General features: G+C 39.7%; 1 protein-coding gene across 4 annotated transcripts in view; it reads left to right on the plus strand.

The window, feature by feature from the left end:
* POLH (DNA polymerase eta) overlaps positions 1–18,398 on the plus strand; it is a 30,670-nt gene extending 12,272 nt beyond the window's left edge. For all 4 annotated transcript variants that reach the window (XM_082345851.1, XM_082345850.1, XM_082345852.1 and 1 more), the window contains 7 exons: positions 5,680–5,849; positions 7,455–7,558; positions 8,719–8,838; positions 9,432–9,555; positions 10,099–10,164; positions 13,915–14,084; positions 15,998–18,398. In XM_082345851.1, the coding sequence (XP_082201977.1) occupies positions 5,680–5,849; positions 7,455–7,558; positions 8,719–8,838; positions 9,432–9,555; positions 10,099–10,164; positions 13,915–14,084; positions 15,998–16,883 (1,640 nt within the window). In that variant the 3' untranslated portion in view covers positions 16,884–18,398. The remainder of the gene's footprint in view (positions 1–5,679; positions 5,850–7,454; positions 7,559–8,718; positions 8,839–9,431; positions 9,556–10,098; positions 10,165–13,914; positions 14,085–15,997) is intronic.
* Positions 18,399–19,252: the final 854 nt, after the last annotated feature.

Raw genomic sequence — 19,252 nt, forward strand, 5'->3', positions numbered from 1 at the left:
AACCCGTGTCCCCTGCACTGGCAGGCAGATTGTTGACCATTATGCCACCAGGGGAATCCCAACATTATTCTTATTCAGAAGAGCTCTTTTAGTAAAAATCTTTGAATGTTGGACGTTAGCCAAAAGGATACAAATCTATAGCAAGTTAACTTCTTGGGGGACTTGTAAGGGCAATATGTTATTACTTGTAGAAACAATACAGATTTGTTCAGAAAAAGCTCCAAGAGTGTTTAGCTTATTTCTAGTTACAGTGGTGAATTTTCCATGGGTTCCATGTTTTAAAGTAAGATGTAAGATATTAAAGTTTAGTTTTGCTGTCAACAGTTGTATGATGCCTTTTAATGTGTTGTATTGAAGGGTAGAGGTGGAACTACCCAGGGAAGCTTATGGGAAGGACCGTTGAGGAATTATTTTATTCTCTGATCCTGATAGCAGAGTTTATCAAGGTGGAGGCTGCAGATCTTTTAGTTCTTTAGGGAGAATACAATGGACAATGTAATGTGCCACTTAAAGGAGGCAAAGTTATGGTACATTTGCCTTTATTGATTTATTATTATTATTCTGGGATCAGAGTAAGGAAGGGTTTTTTGGTTTTGTTTTTTGTGTTGTGTTTTTGTTTTTGTTGTTGTTGGGCTTTGGGGGGTGGTTGTTTTTAAAGGCAAATCTATTGATTATTTTTGACTGCATTGGGTCTTTGTTTCTGTGCACGGGTGTCCTCTAGTTGTGGCAAGTAGGGGCTACTCTTCATTGTGGTGCGTGGGCTTCTCAATGCGGTGGTTCCTTTTGTGGAGCACGGGCTCTAGGCGCATGGGCTTCAGTAGTTGCAGCACGCGGGCTCAGTAGTTGCGGCATGCGGGCCCTAGAACCTGCGGGCTTCAGCAGTTGTGGCGCATGGGCTCAGTGGTTGCAGTGCACGGGCTCTAGAGTGCGTGGGCTTCAGCAGTTGTGGGTCGCAGGCTTCGTTGCTCCGTGGCATGTGGGATCTTCCCAGACCAGGGCTCGAACCTGTGTCCCCTGCATTGGCAGGCAGATTCTTAACCATTGTACCACCAGGGAAGTCCTATTATTGTTTTTTTTCTTTCTTTCTTTTTTTTTTTGTGGGGGGGCTTAGCTTTGTGTACTACATTTTACTGTGTAGCTAATTTTTTTAAATAAACATTTGGAATTGGTTTTATAATTCTTTATTATTTCCTTCCTTCTGCTGACTTTAGGTTTTGTTTGTTCTTTTTCTAATTCTCATAGGTAGTAGGTTAGATTGTTTATTTGAGATTTTTCTGGGTTTTTCTTTGTTTTTTTTTTTTTTGGCTGCGCCGCACAGTATGTGGAATCTTAGTTCCCAACCAGGGATTGAATCCACGCCCCCTGCAGTGGAAGCGCAGAATCTTAACCACTGGACCGCCAGGGAAGTCCCCGAGATTTTTCTTGTTTTTTTGAGGAAGGCCTATATCTCTATGAACTTCCCTCTTAGGACTGCTTTTGCTGTATTCCATAGATTTTGTGTGGTTGTGTTTGGTTTTATAGTACTTTAAATTATTTGCTGTTTAAGGGTTTTTTTGAAGGCTATATGCCCTTCTGAAAATCTGTTGAAAGCTGTGGACCCTTGCTTGCCTCAGAAAAATACATATCTACATGTAAGACAGTTTTGCATGTAGTTTTCAGGAGATTCACAGACCCACTGAAACGTACATACCTCAGAATAAGAACTATTATTACACGTTACATTGGTTTTGGAGGGCAACTCATTGTTGAAGAGCTCTCTGCTGAAGATGATGGTACATACCTTTGTTGGTGGTCAAATACTACTTCAAATGGACATGCTCCTCTTCTATACCTATCTTTCTTACATTTTTATATAAAATGCCAGTGTTTTAAAGAAATCTTATTTCTGTATGAGGAAATAAAAGGTATTCATATATGAAGGAAGAAGCTGCTTTATTGTGTCTAGTTTAAATATTAAGCTTCGAGATGCAGTGATATCATCTTATTATTTAGAGTGCTCAGAACAGTACAATGTCTAGGAAATGATTTATGATGATATTATACTCCTGAGTCTTCATATGATGTGTGTAATAAAAAAAAAAAAAACACCTGATAACAGAAATTAGCTGATCTAAGTGCATATACCCTCCCAGAAATTGTTTTTCGTGGATGTGACATATTTCAAAGCTAGGAAAATGAGTCGAGGTATTTGTGATGTTTTTATACTGAAGTTCCCATTCAACTTTACCATCGTGCCTCTTAATGGGTCCTACTCAGCCATGCTGCATTTGCAACTTTGTTTTTTCTGTTTCTGAAATAGTTATGTGTGTGGAAAGCTTAAGTAGTAAGGTTAATTAAAAATAATACTCAAAAATTGCCAGAGTGAAAACTTACCCTTCGGGACCATTTTGTAACTGGTTTGTGTTAGCTAAAGAACTCATTTGTTCTCCGTTTGCTTCCTCTTAATTCATTTATTTCTAAGCAAGTATTGAACATGTGAATGCATATAATAAGAAACAGTTGTGTAGTGGTATAAAAAAATATAAATCAACTGTCAGGGATTTCCCTGGAGGTCCAGTGGTTAAGACTCCATACTTCCACTGCAGGGGGCATGAATTTGATCCCTGGTCAGGGAACTAAGATCCCCGCGTACCACCCGGAGCAGCCAAAAAAAAAGATGACAATGATAATAATAATAAAAATAAAAATAAAATAAAAAATTTAAAAAAATAAATCAATCAACTGCCAAAATTGAGAGCTGTAAGAGTTGGCTAGACTCCTTGCAGGCTTTGACGAAGTAAGCTGCCACATTGTAAGAGGGCCTTTGGAGAAGCCCCCATGGCTATGCTCTGAGAGCTGCCCTCTGCTGACAGCCAGCAAGAAAATGGGGACCTCAATCCTACAGCCACAAGATGATAAACTTTTTTATTTTAATTTATTTTAATTAATTTATTGTTGGCTGCGTTGGGTCTTCATTGCTGCACGTGGGCTTTCTCTAGATGCAGCGAGTGGGGTCTACTCTTTGTTGCTGTGCGCAGGCTTCTCATTGTGGTGGCTTCTCTTGCTGTGCAGCACGGGCTCTAGGCGTGCGGGCTCAGTAGTTGTGGCTCATGGACTCAGTAGTTGTGGCTCGCGGGCTCAGTAGTTGTGGCTCGCTGGCTCTAGAGCGCAGGCTCAGTAGTTGTAGCGCACGGACTTAGTTGCTCTGTGGCATGTGGGATCTTCCCGGACCAGGGATCAAACCCACGTCCCCTGCATTGGCAGGCGGATTCTTAACCACTTTGCCACCAGGGAAGTCCCCAAGATGATAAATTCTGCCAACAACCAAAGGGAGCTTGGAAGGCACTAATCAGCTCATAGCACAGAGGAAGGTACACCCGTTATCAGTATAGGGACTTCTCTTTTGTAGTTATGGTCCCTAGAGTTGTGGGCCATAGCTAAAGGTTTATCAGTTTAATCCCGAAGTTTTGGCACAAATTACCAGTGCTCACTCTTACAACAGTTCTAGTCAAATGCAGGTGACATGCCCATGTTTATAGAAAATCCTAGGGAATCTACTCTCCCCCCCTCAAAAAAGAAACTAGAATAAGTGAGATTAGCAAGGTTGCAGGGGACGAAGTCAATATGCAAAAATTGATTGTATTTCTATATATTAAAATTTTAAATGGGAAGTTGAAATTTAAAAAGCAATAGCATTAAAACCATAAAATTATTAGAGATATATTTAACAATATATGCGGAAAAACTGGTTCAGTGAAAACTACAAAACATCACTGACAAATTAAAGATGAAATCAATGAAGAGACCATGCTCATGGATTGAAAGATTAAATAATATTAGAGTTCATATCTCCCCAAATTGACCTACAGATTCATTGCATTCCCTCCAAAATCCCAGCAGGATTTTATAGAAATTGATAAACTGATTCTAAAATTTGTTTGGAAATGCAAAGGATGTGGAATAGCCAAACAATTTGAAAAAGAACTAAGTTGGAAGACTTAACACTACCTGATTTTTAAGAGTTAACTATAAATTTATGGGGACTTCCCTGGTGGTCCAGTGGTTAAGATTTTGCACTTCCACTGCTGGGGGCACGGGTTTGATCCCTGGTCGGGCAACTAAGATCCCACATGCCGCACGGTGCAGCCAAAAACAAACAAAAAACATAAGCAAAGAAGTTTGAGGTGGCCTAGGCAAGAATGAAGAAAAGCTGAATAAAATACGGTGGGTTGCAATGGATATGTGAAATATTTTGAAGTGGGCTTTGGTAACTAAATAACTATAATAAAGGGGAATAAAAGAAAAGAAGCCAGGGGACTTACCTGGTGGTGCAGTGGTTAAGAATCCTCCTGCCAACGAAGGGGACATGGGAAGATCCCACATGCCAAGGAGCAACTACTGAAGCCCGCGTGCCTAGAGCCCGCGCTCTGCAACAAGAGAAGCCACCACAATGAGAAGCCCGTGCACCGTAACAAAGAGTAGCACCCGCTTGCTGTAACTAGAGAAAGACCGTGTGCAGCAACGAAGACCCAAGGCAGCCAAAAATAAAAATAAATTAATAAATTAATTAAAAAAAAAAAAGAAGAAGAAGCCAATATTAGATTTTAAACCTTTAAGAGAAATAGGGAGTTGTTTGGGAAAGAGAACCTTTGGGGAGGAAGATATAATAAAGGTTGACTTTAGTAGTATTTTGTTTGATAGTGTAATGAAAAATTCAAGGAGACTTTTTCTGTAGGGAGGTAGAAATAAGGGATTAAAGTTAAGAGTTTGGGGATAGAGATTAAGATTTGCACGTACTTAGCATAAGCAAATTGAAACATAAGCCAGTACCAGTTCACCGAGAGAAAAAGCATATATACAGAGAAGAGGAGAACATTGCTCCGTATCTGCAGTTAGGGTGTTAGAGGAGGGAGACAGACCAGCAAAGGAGAGAAACAGCAGTCCTCAATAGCTGGAAAATACTTCCTTCTATGTGCTCGTCTTCCTCCTCTTCTCCATATATGTGACCCTTCACTCTACCTCTCCAAGATATTTTGAATTTTCTTGCCTTGTTCATACCTCATTACAGCCTCTTTAAAACAGCATGTGTATATTTCCTAACTTCCTTGTTATATAATACTTTTTAAATGTTTTTCAAAACTGTGACTAGTTCTAAATTGGATAGTAAGTTATTTTCAAAGCCCTAAGGTACAAAGCTACTTCTAATTTAAATAGTTTGTCAAGAGAATAAATCTTCTACTGCCTCTGATTGGACTTAAGCTATTCAGTCTCTAAAAATACATAAATGCTAACTTAAGTTTATACTGAAGCGTGCGATAATTCTGAATATTTTCTAATTGAGTAACAATAGAATTCTTGATGATGTGCAAGGGAAGTTGGAAGAAGAAAGCTGAAAAACTGGAGAGAGAAAACAGATGTACTTTTAAATCATTGCTCATGAAAGACAATACAAAATATTTGTTGCTTATTAGAGCTTATAAGGTTCAGCCTGTGCTGGGAGATAAGGCTGCTAGAATTGGTATGAAGGAGAAATTGATCTCTGTTGTGATACTGAATAGTCTTCTAAAACGGCTGCCATTTTTGGTGAAAACCTACATATCTAAAGTACCTGAAATCTAAGCATTTCTGCATTAGATAACACAAATAAAACCCTGATTTAAAAAAAAAAGAAGTCTAACTGTTACCTCTCAACTTTTTCAGAGGAAATGCGAAAACAAGGCTTATTGCAATGGCTTGATTCTCTTCAGACTGATAACACCACCTCTCCAGACCTACAGCTCACTGTGGGAGCAGTGATCGTGGAGGAAATGAGAGCAGCCATAGAGAGGCAGACTGGTCTTCAGTGCTCAGCCGGGATTTCTCACAATAAGGTGAAGGCTAATAGTAGATTTCAAAGAGAAACACAGATATCTGTAGTTAAACACAGCAGGGATAGAAACAAACAAAAAAAGTAAAACAAAAACAAAACAAAAAACAAACAGCCAGGATAGATATGAGTGGGGCATTTAAATCATTATACATATACTTTGAAATGGGTTTCTACTTAAACTTCACGGTGAAGACCAAATAAAAACCTAAGTAATTCTTTAACATGGGAATTGACATTGCACATGTACTTTCCTAAGAAGCAGGCTGAAAATTTTGCTGGAAATGGTTATTTACATAGTTGTATCCACAGTATTTCCTTAATGACTGAACTATCCGAAGAAAGGAGGAGGCAGGACTTCCCTGGTGGTCCAGTGGTTGGGACTCGGCGCTTTCGCTGCCGGGGGCCCTGGGTTCAATCCCTGGTCAGGGGACTAAGATCCTGCAAGCAAACAAAGAAAGGAGGAGGCTAGTAGGAACCTATTTATTTTCTTTTCAGTTGCTGAATTTTCTAGTATTATCTCACTTCTTATGTGGAGTTCTGGGTGTTCTATGCTTTTGTTCTGTGCTTTCTGATTAAACTGCAGTGTGGCCCTGGGATCTTCATCCCCTTTGGTGTAGACTCAGTAGTTGGGCAGTGGCTGATTATTCCTAGTTACTACCTTCTCTCCCTCACTCAAGAAGAGGAAAGTTCCGCACTGCTCAGCTTGTGGGATCTCAGTTCCCCAGCCAGGGATTAAACCCCAGCCCATGGCAGTGAGAGCACCGAGTCCTAACCACTGGACCGCCAGGGAATTCCCAAGAAGAGGAAAGTTGCCAAACTACCCAGTAGAATTTTGGGTTTTTTTTTTTCTGGTTAGGTGGAGGGAGGGGAAACAAAAGTCTCAATGTAGTAATTTAAACTAGACTAAATGTGGCCTAGTAGAAGTTTCAGAGAATCTCTCCAATGAATTTGAAGAGTGATTTTATATTTTTCCTACCAATTATAAGTTGTTAAATGATACCACTGAAGTACCTTATTCTTTGAAAAGACTTCTCAAGGGTTTTTTTCATTTTGAAGTCTTATTTAGTATAAGAAGATGTTTGCTATTGGACAATGATTTCAAGCCCAGTCTTTATCACAGATACTAAATGATGGTAATCTGTATTAATCTGGGACTCTAAATGGACTAACCATTAATCAAGAAATGTATATAAATGGAGTAGGGTAAAATGAGTTTGTTTTAGCATTTTCATATGGACATACTAAGAAATGCATCTTAAGTCTCTTCTGTAGCTTCTCTACTTTTTCACCCTCTTGAAGTAGGAAAACCTTAAGGAATAGACACGGGTGGAATAAACGACTAAAGAAAGACTGAGAATGGAAGATGTGGAAAGAACAATGAGGATAATGATAGTGGGTCATGTTTTCCACTGTGGATGTTGTGGGACACCAAGCTTTGGAGATGTCTTTTGAGTTTCTGGTTTTGTTTTTGTTTTTAACATGGAAACCATTAGTTACAGCCCTTAAGCTGTGCCTTGTGTATGCATGTATATGTGTGTGTTAATATTCACCAACTCTGTGTGTGGGTGTTGACAGTAATGGGGTTTTTATACTTTCCATGCTCCAGGTTCTGGCAAAGCTGGCCTGTGGACTAAACAAGCCCAACCGGCAGACCCTGGTCTCACATGGGTCAGTCCCACAGCTCTTCAGCCAAGTGCCTATTAGCAAAATGTAAGTATTCAGGGAGCACCTTAGATTTCACTTCTATATATGTGAAGGCCCTCTCTGGTTGTAGTTTATTCTGTTCCATAAGGGTTGGAGCCAGGGAAAATAGGTACCATGGGGACAGGAGGGAGATGACACAGAAAATTTTACAAACATTCTGAGATATTTTTCTTAATGAACTTTCAATTTCGGATTATCTGTGGAAGATACTTAATCCTGAATTTTAAAAAATGAACTGTTTTTTAGCCATATGTTTAACTTCCTTCTAGGTTTTTTACTCAAGCCTGTTACTAAATAACAAATAGGAATTTTACTTCTTTTCTTTGTTCTAGTAGCGTATCAAGCTGTTCAGGGCTACTGAATTGCTCCCAAATAAAATTAATAACTAGGTTGTGCATACCAATAGTGTGTCCTTGACAAGGGCTTACAATATTGCTGAAGGGACAAGATATAACTGTTCAAAGCAATAGTGAAAGTGCTATCATCAAGACTATATGTGAGTAACTGCTAAATGAATTGTACAGGTAGTTACCAAAGTTTATAAAAGTCATCTGAGAAGGACTTATGAAAAAGGCATGGGATTTTGTTATGAGATTGGCACAATTCGGAGAGTCAGGTGAGAATAGAAGAGAAATACCAATCTGGAGACTGTTTTGAGCACCAAGAGGGAGAAAATATAAGATATTTCCAGTGAACTGGGACCATATTGAGGAAGATAAGTGATGGAAAAAGGACTGAACAGAGAGGTTGAGGACAGATTATTAGACATCTCAAAGGCCAAGCTGAAGAGTTTTTTTTTTTTACTATATTCTTAAATATAAAAGGTTTTAGCTATGGAAGGGGTTTGTTTTGGAGGTGGAATTTTAATCCCTAAATGGGACAGTAGATCCTGTACAATTGAAAGCTTTATATACAGTTGACTTGATAACTAATTAATGACTTTACCCTTGTGTTTATGCTATGGTTAATCTTCTTCCCAGGCCCTAACTTCCAGAGTACTGAATTCTTATGCTAGAAAATCAGTAGTTTACAGGACCAATGTGTGCTCTCATTTTCCCTGAACTTTCTGGAGAGCTTCTTACCCAGGCAAAATGTTTTGTATCTACGCTAACTAGATATTTATGATGTGACCTATAAATCTTTTGTCTTTTTTTGGTTGTTGTTAGCCGTAATCTTGGAGGAAAGCTAGGGGCTTCTGTCATTGACATCCTGGGGGTAGAATACATGGGAGAACTGACCCAGTTCACTGAATCCCAGCTCCAGAGTCATTTTGGGGAGAAGAATGGGTAAGTGATTCCTAATACTTTTCAATCATAACCTTTATGGATATGCTAAATTCAAATGCAGACAAGAGAATCAGGTAAAATCTAGACCTATCTTTAGGTTAATATTTGCTCCTCGAGGTAATTGCATTGGTCCTTTTGCTTTAAAATATTAAATCATTATAACCTATTAGTCTAGTTTTTTTCACGTGCCTAAATAGGTTGGTAGATAGGAACTGTTACTTTGAAGCTCTGATATATGCATGTACAACATTTATGTGTGCTAAGATGCTGTTGTTCTCTTAAAAATCCTTGTATTTATGCTTAGTAAGTACCAAAAATACTTGGGGATATGAAATCTGTGGCTTAGTTGGCACTTTTCCAAAAATACAAATGATGACTTGGCTTTAGAAAGCATAATGTGTTCTCCTTGGCAATTTATCATTACTGGAAATCATTGGGAAGGGCAAGGATTCTGTTACGGGTGAGGTGTACTTAATTTTGAACAAATTTTTCCTTTTTCATGAAAGGGATAAAAGGTAGTATAATATAGGTATTTTGTTTTAACAAGAATAATCATTTTCTTTCACCTTAAACATTTTTGCTGGTTTTATTAGATCTTGGCTATATGCCATGTGCCGGGGGATTGAACATGAACCAGTTAGACCCAGGCAAATACCCAAAACCATTGGCTGCGGCAAGAACTTCCCAGGAAAAACAGCTCTGGCTGCTCCGGAACAGGTAGGCAGACATTCTTGACAGAACATTGCCTCTTTTAAGAGAGTTGGTGGGTAGGTTTTGGTAGCTGTGGAAAGTTAGATGGGACCTTTATGCTGTAAAATATGAAGGAAATAGAAGGTTTTTTGTGTGCAGAAAATTGATTAGTTTAACTTGGGATTATTTTTTTTTATTATTATTTTTTCCCTTTCTTCCATCTAAAAAGAAATAGAATGGAGCTGATTGAAGTTTGAAATGGAATTACTCATTTTTTGGTAGGTGAAATCTTTGGAGGCCAGGATATTGTGCCTCAAGTTTGTGTCTTTTTTTCTCAGAGCTGGAACATGCCTGAAATTCACCTGATGGCATGCCAGCAGGAAAAGAAAATGAAAGATCTTGAGCTAGGGCAGGTCAGAGTACTGAAGATTCCTATGATCCTGGGATCGTTACAGGGGAGACTTTGTTGCACACTTCCATTTTGGGGAGAACTGAACAAAACCACCATTTAGTTCTATAATAAACCTAGAGTCTTTAAATGAAAGATTAAAGTCTCAATACTTTTTTTAGGTACAATGGTGGCTTTTGCAATTAGCCCAGGAACTAGAGGAGAGACTAATCAAGGACCGAAATGATGTAAGATTTTCTTTCTTTATTCCTGGGGTGAGCTTTGGGATTTAAATACAAGTTGCTCCTTACCTTATGGAGTAGAAACAAAGATACAAAAAGATACCAGCTGGAAAATTTTAAGAAATCTTTTATCTTTTCCCATAAAACTGCCATAAAACTCAGTATGATTTTCAAAAGCCTGGATCTGTGAACGTAAGACCTGACTCCTCCTGTCTCCCTCATTACCATTTGCTTTTACTTTTTTGTATATTATCTAAATGTTACTGCAACGCTGAATATAAAGTGGATCTTCATCAGAGTACAGAACCATTAAGCAGGACATTTAGGGATTGGACTGTAAATTATTCGGCTTTAACATAGTCCACGTGACAAAGAAGTACTCAGTTTTAGAGACAGAGTCATAGGTCAAAGATGAAACATCTGATGATCAGTTTATCTTCTCTCTTTTAAAAAAAAAGCTCTATTGATACATATATATATATTTACACACCATAAAATTCACCCATTTATAGTATACAGTTCAGTAGTTTTAGTGTATTTCAGAGTTGTTCAACTATTCCATAATCAATTTAAGAACATTTCATAACCCAAAAAAGAAATCCTATACCCACTAATAGTTACTCCCCCAGCCCTACGCAACCACTAGTCTGCTTTCTGTCTCTATAGACTTAATTATTCTGGACATTTCGTATCTATGGAATAATATAATATGTGGCCTTTTGTGACTGGCTTGAAATCTTTCAATTAACATAATATTTTCAAGGTTCACCCAAATTGTAGCATCTATCAGTACTTTATTCCTTTTTATCACAACATTCTATTGAATGGATATACCACATTTTATTTATCAATTTATCAGTGAATGGATATTTGTCTCCACTTTTTGGCTATTATGAATAATGTTGCTGTGAACATTCATGTACAGATTTTTGTGTAGACATGTTTTCATTTCCTTTGTATATATACCTAGGAGTAGAATTGCTGAGTCACATGGCAACTCTATGTTAGCATACCAGACTGTTGCTGCACTATTTTACACTCCCAGCAATGTAAGAGGGTTCTAATTTCTCTATATCTTTGTTATTGTCTTCTTAAAAATTTTTAGTGGGTGTGAAGTGGTATCTCATGGTTTTCAGGTGCTTATTGGCTATTTTATTTTCTTTGGAGAAATGAATGTCGAGATCCTTTGCCCATTTTTTTTTTTTTTTTTTTTTTTTTAATTTTTTTTTATTTATTTATTTATTTTATTTTTAGCTGTGTTGGGTCTTCGTTTTTGCTGAGGGCTTTCTCTAGTTGCGGCAAGCGGGGGTTACTCTTCATCGCGGTGCGCGGGCCTCTCACTATCGTGGCCTCTCTTGTTGCGGAGCACAGGTTCCAGACGCGCAGGCTCAGTAATTGTGGCTCACGGGCCTAGTTGCTCCGCGGCATGTGGGATCTTCCCAGACCAGGGCTCGAACCCGTGTCCCCTGCATTGGCAGGCAGATTCTCAACCACCGCGCCACCAGGGAAGCCCCTTTGCCCATTTTTGACATGGGTTGTCTCTTTATATTGAGTTTTAAAAGTTCTGTATGTATTCTGGATACAAGTTCCTTGTCAAATATATAATTTGCAAATATTTTCTCCCATTCTGTGGATTTTCTTTCCATTTTCCTGATGGTATTGTTTGATATGTCCTCTCCAGTTGAGACATCAACTGTATACTGTCAGGAATCATCTATAATTACCTGTTTGCCCCTTTTTAGCTGAGGTGGTGTTAAATGTTTGTTCTTTGGGAGGCAACATAAAGAGGTTGTGTTATGGGCCTATTTGACTTTGCCCACTAGGTGTCGCTCCGTTCTCATCTCTTTATTCTCTAACAGTCAATGACCTTATGTCCTATCATCTCCCCCTAGCTCACTCCCCTCTAGACTCCACTTGCTGGCCTCCTCCCTGTTTATTTAACACACCAAGTAAATTTCACCTTCACCTTCTCCCCAACTACCCTGTCATATCAGCAGCCTCCATCACTCTCTGCCTTACTCTGCTTTTTTCCATGGCACTTTGTAGTCATTTCTATTACATGCCTACTTGTTTATTATATGCAGCTCCTACTACAAGATAAGATCCAGAAGGGCCTGGACTTTATTTTGTTCTCTCCTGTATCTCTAGATAGTGCCTGATACATAGTAGGCAGTCAGTTATGGTTGAACGGTTTTAGTCAACAAGGACTTGTTTGTAATTGCCTATTTGTCTTCTCTCGAGATATACAAATCTGTATAAACTGTATTTACAAAATGCACAAAAATACAAAATGTATTTTTACCTAGAAGTTGGTCGCTGCTCTTGGTTTGTCTTAGGGGTGTTTCTTCTCACTAGAATCTTTTGATTTTGAGGGGATCCCTATATATACTTTTTACCTTCTTGCCTCTTGACCTTTATTTCTTAGTTTGCTTTGCATCAACAGTATTCAGGCGCTTAGACGTCACTGAAAAGTGAATCAGTGATCATGCTCTCTAGAGGCAGGCTCACTACACTTTATCTTCTATAGATGGGCTGTAAGGAGGTGCTAGCGGAAACTACTGCTGTTTTTTTTTGTTGTTGTTAAGATTGAAATATTTATGCATTTAACAAACACGTATTTTTAAATTAATTAATTAATTAATTTTTGGCAGTGTTGGATCTTCGTTACTGCGCGCGGGCTTTCTCTAGTTGCATCAAGCAGGGGCTACTCTTTTTTTTTTTTTTAAAGGAATTCCTTTATTTTTATTTATTTATTTATTTATTTATTTATTTTTAGCTGTGTTGGGTCTTCGTTTCTGTGCGAGGGCTTTCTCTAGTTGTGGCAAGCGGGGGCCACTCTTCATTGCGGTGCGCGGGCCTCTCACTATCGCGGCCTCTCTTGCTGTGGAGCACAGGCTCCAGACGCGCAGGCTCAGTAGCTGTGGCTCACGGGCCCAGTTGCTCCGCGGCATGTGGGCTCTTCCCAGACCAGGGCTCGAACCCGTGTCCCCTGCATTGGCAGGCAGACTCTCAACCACTGCGCCACCAGGGAAGCCTGAGCAGGGGCTACTCTTCATAGCAGTGTGTGGGCTTCTCATTGCGGTGGCTTCTCTTGTTGAGGAGCACAGGCTCTAGGTGCACGGGCTTCAGTAGTTGTGGAACACGGGCTCAGTAGTTGTGGCTCGTGGGCTCTAGAGCGCAGGCTCAGTAGTTGTGGCACATGGGCTTAGTTGCTCTGCGGCATGTGGAATCTTCCCGGACCAGGGATCGAATCCGTGTCCCCTGCATTGGCAGGTGGATTCTTAACCACTTGTGCCACCAGGTAAGGCCACTTCTGCTCTTCTTAAGCATAAGAGCATCAGAGCAGATTAAAGAATAGATCCACTACTCAATCCTGACACCCTTTCAATGACTTACATGAACCCTCCTTCAGTCACAAACTAGAAAATAGTATTACAAGTATTTAGTATAATCTTCCTGCACGGACACCACCACCAAACAAAACAAAACAAAACAAAACATTCAGGAGAATCCCTTTTAATTTATTCTGTCCTGTTCCCATTACCTGTCAAAATATCCTAGACATTCTAATATTCCATCATCTAAATTATGTCTTCTCCTATTACTTATACTCAGAAACAGCACAAAATTAAAAAAAATTAAACCTATTCCCAAACCATTCTGTCACCCTGGTTTTTTCCTTTCACAGAGTTCACTATATAGAAGCCACATGCTCAAGGTAACTTCAGTTCTCTCTCAATCCATTTATACCCACAGAATGACAGGGTGGCCACTCAGTTGGCTGTGAGCATTCGCGTACAAGGAGACAAACGTCTCAGCAGCCTGCGCCGCTGCTGTGCCCTTATTCGCTATGATGCTCACAGGATGAGCCATGATGCATTTGCTGTCATCAGGAACTGTAACACTTCAGTAACCCAAACTGAATGGTGAGTTTCCTTCTAACTCGTCTTCTTTTGAGATTTAAACCCTGTCTTTATTTAAAATTAGTGGGTATATAAGCATTCCAGCTGGGGTAGGACACAGAAGAAGCACCAGAAACAAGGCAGCTCAGCTGCAGCCTCTTTGCCTACATTTGGTTTGAGAGGCAGAGTGAACCAATACTATCCCTGCCTATATCAATTTGCTGTAGTCAGGGGAATGACCAATTGTACTTAGGAGTACAGAACTCAAGTTTCAGGGAACTTTTCTCTCAACTGCTTGATGGTTCTATCTTAAAATCATCTTCCTTGATAACGAAAGTGACCTATTCACCAGTAATCTCTATCTCACATCCCAACTCAGTTACAAGCTCCACTGGTGTAATACCAAATGTCATAATAATAAACTTCACTTCAGCTGGCCATTAAAGATAACCAAGTATACACTGGAGTGTATTCATTTACTGTCCAGATATTAATGATTTTCAGTATTGGAATCCCATAATTATTTATTTAACATAGCCTCTTAAATTGAAAAAAGTATTCTAGATTCACAATGTAAATAGAATTATGTGAGGAAGATAAATTGGTTGTTTATTTATAGATCTACATTGGAGATTATAAAAAGAAAAGTTTAGTTAGGCACCTAAGTTACTGCATATCTGAATATATGGGTACTAAATGTATGGGTCTCTAAAGTTAGAGTCTTTGTTCTTTACTTAGAATAATTTACTTTTACTTCCTGGTATATTTATTTTCAAATACTGAATGGTTTTACTGAACCAAATGATAATTGTGATACTATGTTCACATTAAACCTTGTAAATTGGCAGACTATAACAAATACTACTCACCAAGAGTGTGAAATATTGACAGGGAAGCATAACGTTGTCTGATTATAAGACTGTCCCAGAGCATGAAAGAGGAGAATAGTGAGATACTGTCATGATAATTTTTTATTTATTTATTTATTTATTTATTTATTATTTATTTATTTTATTTATGACTGTGTTGGGTCTTCGTTTCTGTGCGAGGGCTTTCTCTAGTTGCAGCAAGTGGGGGCCACTCTTCATCGCGGTGCGCGGGCCTCTCACTATCACGGCCTCTCTTGTTGCGGAGCACAGGCTCCAGACGCGCAGGCTCAGTAGTTGTGGCGCACGGGCCTAGTCGCTCCGCGGCATGTGGGATCTTCCCAGACCAGGACTCGAACCCGTGTCCCCTGCATTGGCAGGCAGATTCTCAACCACTGCGCCACCAGGGAAGCCCCAATTTTTAAATTTACCTCATCAAGGGACTAATCTGTATATAAAAGCACATTTCATCTTCCAAAATTCAACTCGTGAAAATTTATTTGGGTAATTAGACATAATGAGGAACTTTATGACAGGAATTTCTTGAAATATTTCTGAGACCAGATAACCAAAGCAGTTGTGAAATTTCATTCTCTAGAAATTCCAGAGTTGAAAGTCTGTCAGAGTTCCGGTTCTGTTTAAAAACAGAAGAGTGCATAAGAGGATTTTTTCAAAAGTCTTTCCAGTCTAAATATTCTAAAGCTTTTTTATTGCCCTGAATAGTTTCTTGCCTCAACCCTGAATTTCAGCAGCTCTGCAGCAGTATCTTATGAAAACAATAAACCCAGCTGTCCGGGGATCCAACTTACACATCTGACTTAGTAGGTGTTCACCAAGGTCAGTGGTTCTCAAGGTGTGGTCCTAGACCAGCAAGGTCAGCATCACCTGAGAACTTGTTAGAATGGCAAATTCTCTGCCCATCCCAGGTCTACTGAATCTATTAATCCAATATGCCCTCAAGTTTGAGAACCACTGCAGTAAGTTTCCTTTTGTGGCAGAATCAGAATCCCAATCATTTACAAACTGAACGTGTGACCTGGTGCTAATCTTATTCTTTTACTTTCTATTCAGGTCCCCTCCCCTTACAATGGTTTTCCTCTGTGCTACCAAATTCTCTGCCTCTGCCCCTTCACCTGGCACAGACATCACCATCTTCTTGAGCAGTGACCCAAGTTCTCCGTCAAAGGTGCCAATTACCAGTTCAGAAGCTAAGACCCAGGAAAATGGCCCAGCGGTGACAACCACTAAGAAAGCAACCACTTCTCTGGAATCATTCTTCCAGAAAGCTGCAGAAAAGCAGAAAGTCAAAGAAGCTTCACTTTCTTCTCTTACTGCCACTACGCAGGCCCCCATAAGCAATTCACCCTCCAAGCCCTCATTACCTTTCCAAACCAGTCGTACTTCAGGAACTGAGCCCTTCTTTAAACAGAAAAGTCTGCTTCTAAAGCAGAAACAGCTTACTAATGTTTTCTTCCCTCCACAAAAACCACAGTCCAGTCCTAAAGAGTTACCAAATTGTTTTCCAGCAGAGTGTCCAGATTGTGCCCCTGTCTGTGAAAAGGTGAAGTTAGGATCCTTCAAAGCAACTCCTGCAGAGATGGATTTGGCCCAGAACAGCCTGAGCAGCCTTACTTCTTTAACTTCCAAGTCTGCTCTGGAGGTGGCTCAGAAGGCAACTACTACCTCCAGTCTTCTGGCTGCTGAGGACCAAGTGCCCTGTGAGAAGTGTGGCTCTCTGGTACCTGTATGGGAGATGCCAGAACATACAGACTATCATTTTGCATTGGACTTGCAGAAATCCTTTTTGCAGCCCCACTCCTCAAACCCCCAGGTTGTTCCTGCCAGTTCTCCTCAAGGCAAAAGAAATCCCAAGAGCCCTTTGGCTTCCAATAATAAACGCCCTAGGCCTCAGGGCATGCAGACATTGGAATCATTTTTTAAGCCATTAACACACTAGTGCTGCCCTCAGGCTTGCTGCAGGGTTTTAATATTTTATTTGTAACTGGGAGATGGAAATATGTTCACTTCTCAAGGAAATTTATAACTTTATAAAAATTTTAATAAGGAAAATAATCCGGTTAGATGCTGAGTTAAGGCTCCCATCTCAGGGATTCTAATTCTATTGTTGGCAGGGATGTAAAAACTCATCTTCCAGAGATACAACTGTATTGAGTTTTTAATTGTCTTTAGGGAAGCAGTGTCATACAGTTTAAAATGCCTGGGCCTTGGAACGTTAAGAGATCTGGTTCCAAACCTGGCTTTGCCTCTTGGAATACGGCCTTGAGCAAGTCACTTTCCTCATGTATAAAACTGAGATAATGCCTTAGATTATTGAAGATTGAGAAAAATGTACTTAAAGTATGTAGTTAACGTTGGCACATAAAAGGAACTGAGTGAAAAAAAGTTTTAAAAAATTTTTTTATGTGAGGTGAAGACCTGAAACCCTAAAGTGGTAACTAATTTAGGGCAGGACTGTGTACATAGAAGCTACTCAATAAATACTGAATTTCATTCAAGTAAACCCTATCACAGCCACAATTTTAGCCATTGGCCCTTCTACCTCTTGCAATGAGACTGTTACTGGACTAGCTCAGGAACTCTGTTTAGATTGGCTAAGTCACGATCAGAACTAGATCATCTCTAGGACCTCGTTACTGCAAGTGTGATTTTGAGGGGCAGCAGCTCTGCCACCAGAGAACTTGTTAGAAATAGTCTCAGCCTTACCCCCACCCCTAATGAATTTGTATATTAACAAATTTGAGAAATACCATCTAGAAGATAATAACAGCCCACCAGGTTTGTAGAGGGCAATGTCATTTCCTTAAACTCTAAATACAAATGTAAGAGGTAAATGCTTGGGCCTTCAGGGTCACTGGCATGTTCATCTCTTCCCTACTGAAGTGTGAATCTTTAGCTTAGGGTTTTAAATGAATTATTGTAGCTTTTTGCACTAGTCCATGTTTATAGTACTGTCTTCTTAATCTCCATTCTTATGTGTGGAAAGTCAGTTTTGGCTTTTCTGATATGGGAAATGTTTTTGATGATTACACAGAGAACCCAATCAAAGATGAACTGAGTGGTGGCGGGGGGGAGATAAGAGGGTAGGGAGAACGGTACACACAGTCCCCCTTCCCATACATGTACTCAAACCAGTACTTTTAGGCTTATGTTAGCTTATTTATAAATTGGGGGTCTGTAATTTGAAGGGGGAACATTTGAAAACCACTGTGTCTAGCAAATTAGTTCTTCCTCCAGAAAGACCTTCCACTTTGTGGCAGTTAAATATCTAATAAAAGATAGTGCTTACTGTATACATGGCTCTTTCCCTACTAGATTTGTAGATTTCTTAAAGGCAAGAATTCTTCACAGTGCCTTGCACACAATAGGTGCTTGATATTCACTGGATGAAACGTATATACTGAAAATTTTAAGATTACCAGAACTGTAACAATAAAAATGTACATACTACTTATACACCTTTTTATACTCCTCAATGTTGCATTAATGTAGCAAAGTGCCTCATTAGTTTGTGGAGATGTCTCGGTATCATTTTCCAAAACTTCCTTTCCTAATCTAGGGAGAAGTTTAAAAAAAAAATCTCCTCTGGGTGCTGTACAGATCAAGTTGAACAAATTTTTAACACTTCAGTTGACTGGAAGGAGTCAAATAGAAAAGTAATGTGGTAGAAACTTTGGTTTCATTGACCTTCTAGAGGCCAAGACAGGTAGTGGGGGGAGGTAGGGGGAGCACTAGTGAATAACCAATAAAGACAATACAAGCAGCACACCTTGTTTTTTCTTGGGAATGCCAGCCCTGCCCCAGCATACTGGCAATGAGCCTGTGGAGGGGGCAGCAGACAGACATGCAAAGGTCAGTGTTGGGAGAAGGCTATAGTACCTTTTTGCTGACTATAACCTTCCCTCATAGCGGTTTATCAGCAACTGTACAGAAGTAAATGGTTCTTAGTTCCCAACACCAAGAGGAAGCTCTTCAACCACAGGCTTCTTAGTAGCAAGTTAAACCAGTGATATATAAAAAGCAGCTGAGCCTGAATGGTAGGGAGGCTATCACTTTAATACCCTGGAGGCAGAATACCCATGGGACCATGGCCCACATTTATAATTAAATTTCTTTTGCAAGGATTAGTACTGAAAATGTAGTCCCTGCTTTTTTTTTTTTTGGCCACACTGCACAGCATGCGGGATCTTAGTTCCCCGACCAGGATCAAACCCTCGCCCCCTGCAGTGGAAGTGTGGAGTCTTAACCACTGGCTGCCAGGGAAGTCCCTGTAGTCCCTGCTTTTTACAGTTGACTTTAACCTTGGGC

Source organism: Balaenoptera borealis (genome assembly GCF_965194805.1).
Source record: "Balaenoptera borealis genome assembly, chromosome: 12".
Lineage (NCBI taxonomy): Eukaryota > Metazoa > Chordata > Mammalia > Artiodactyla > Balaenopteridae > Balaenoptera > Balaenoptera borealis.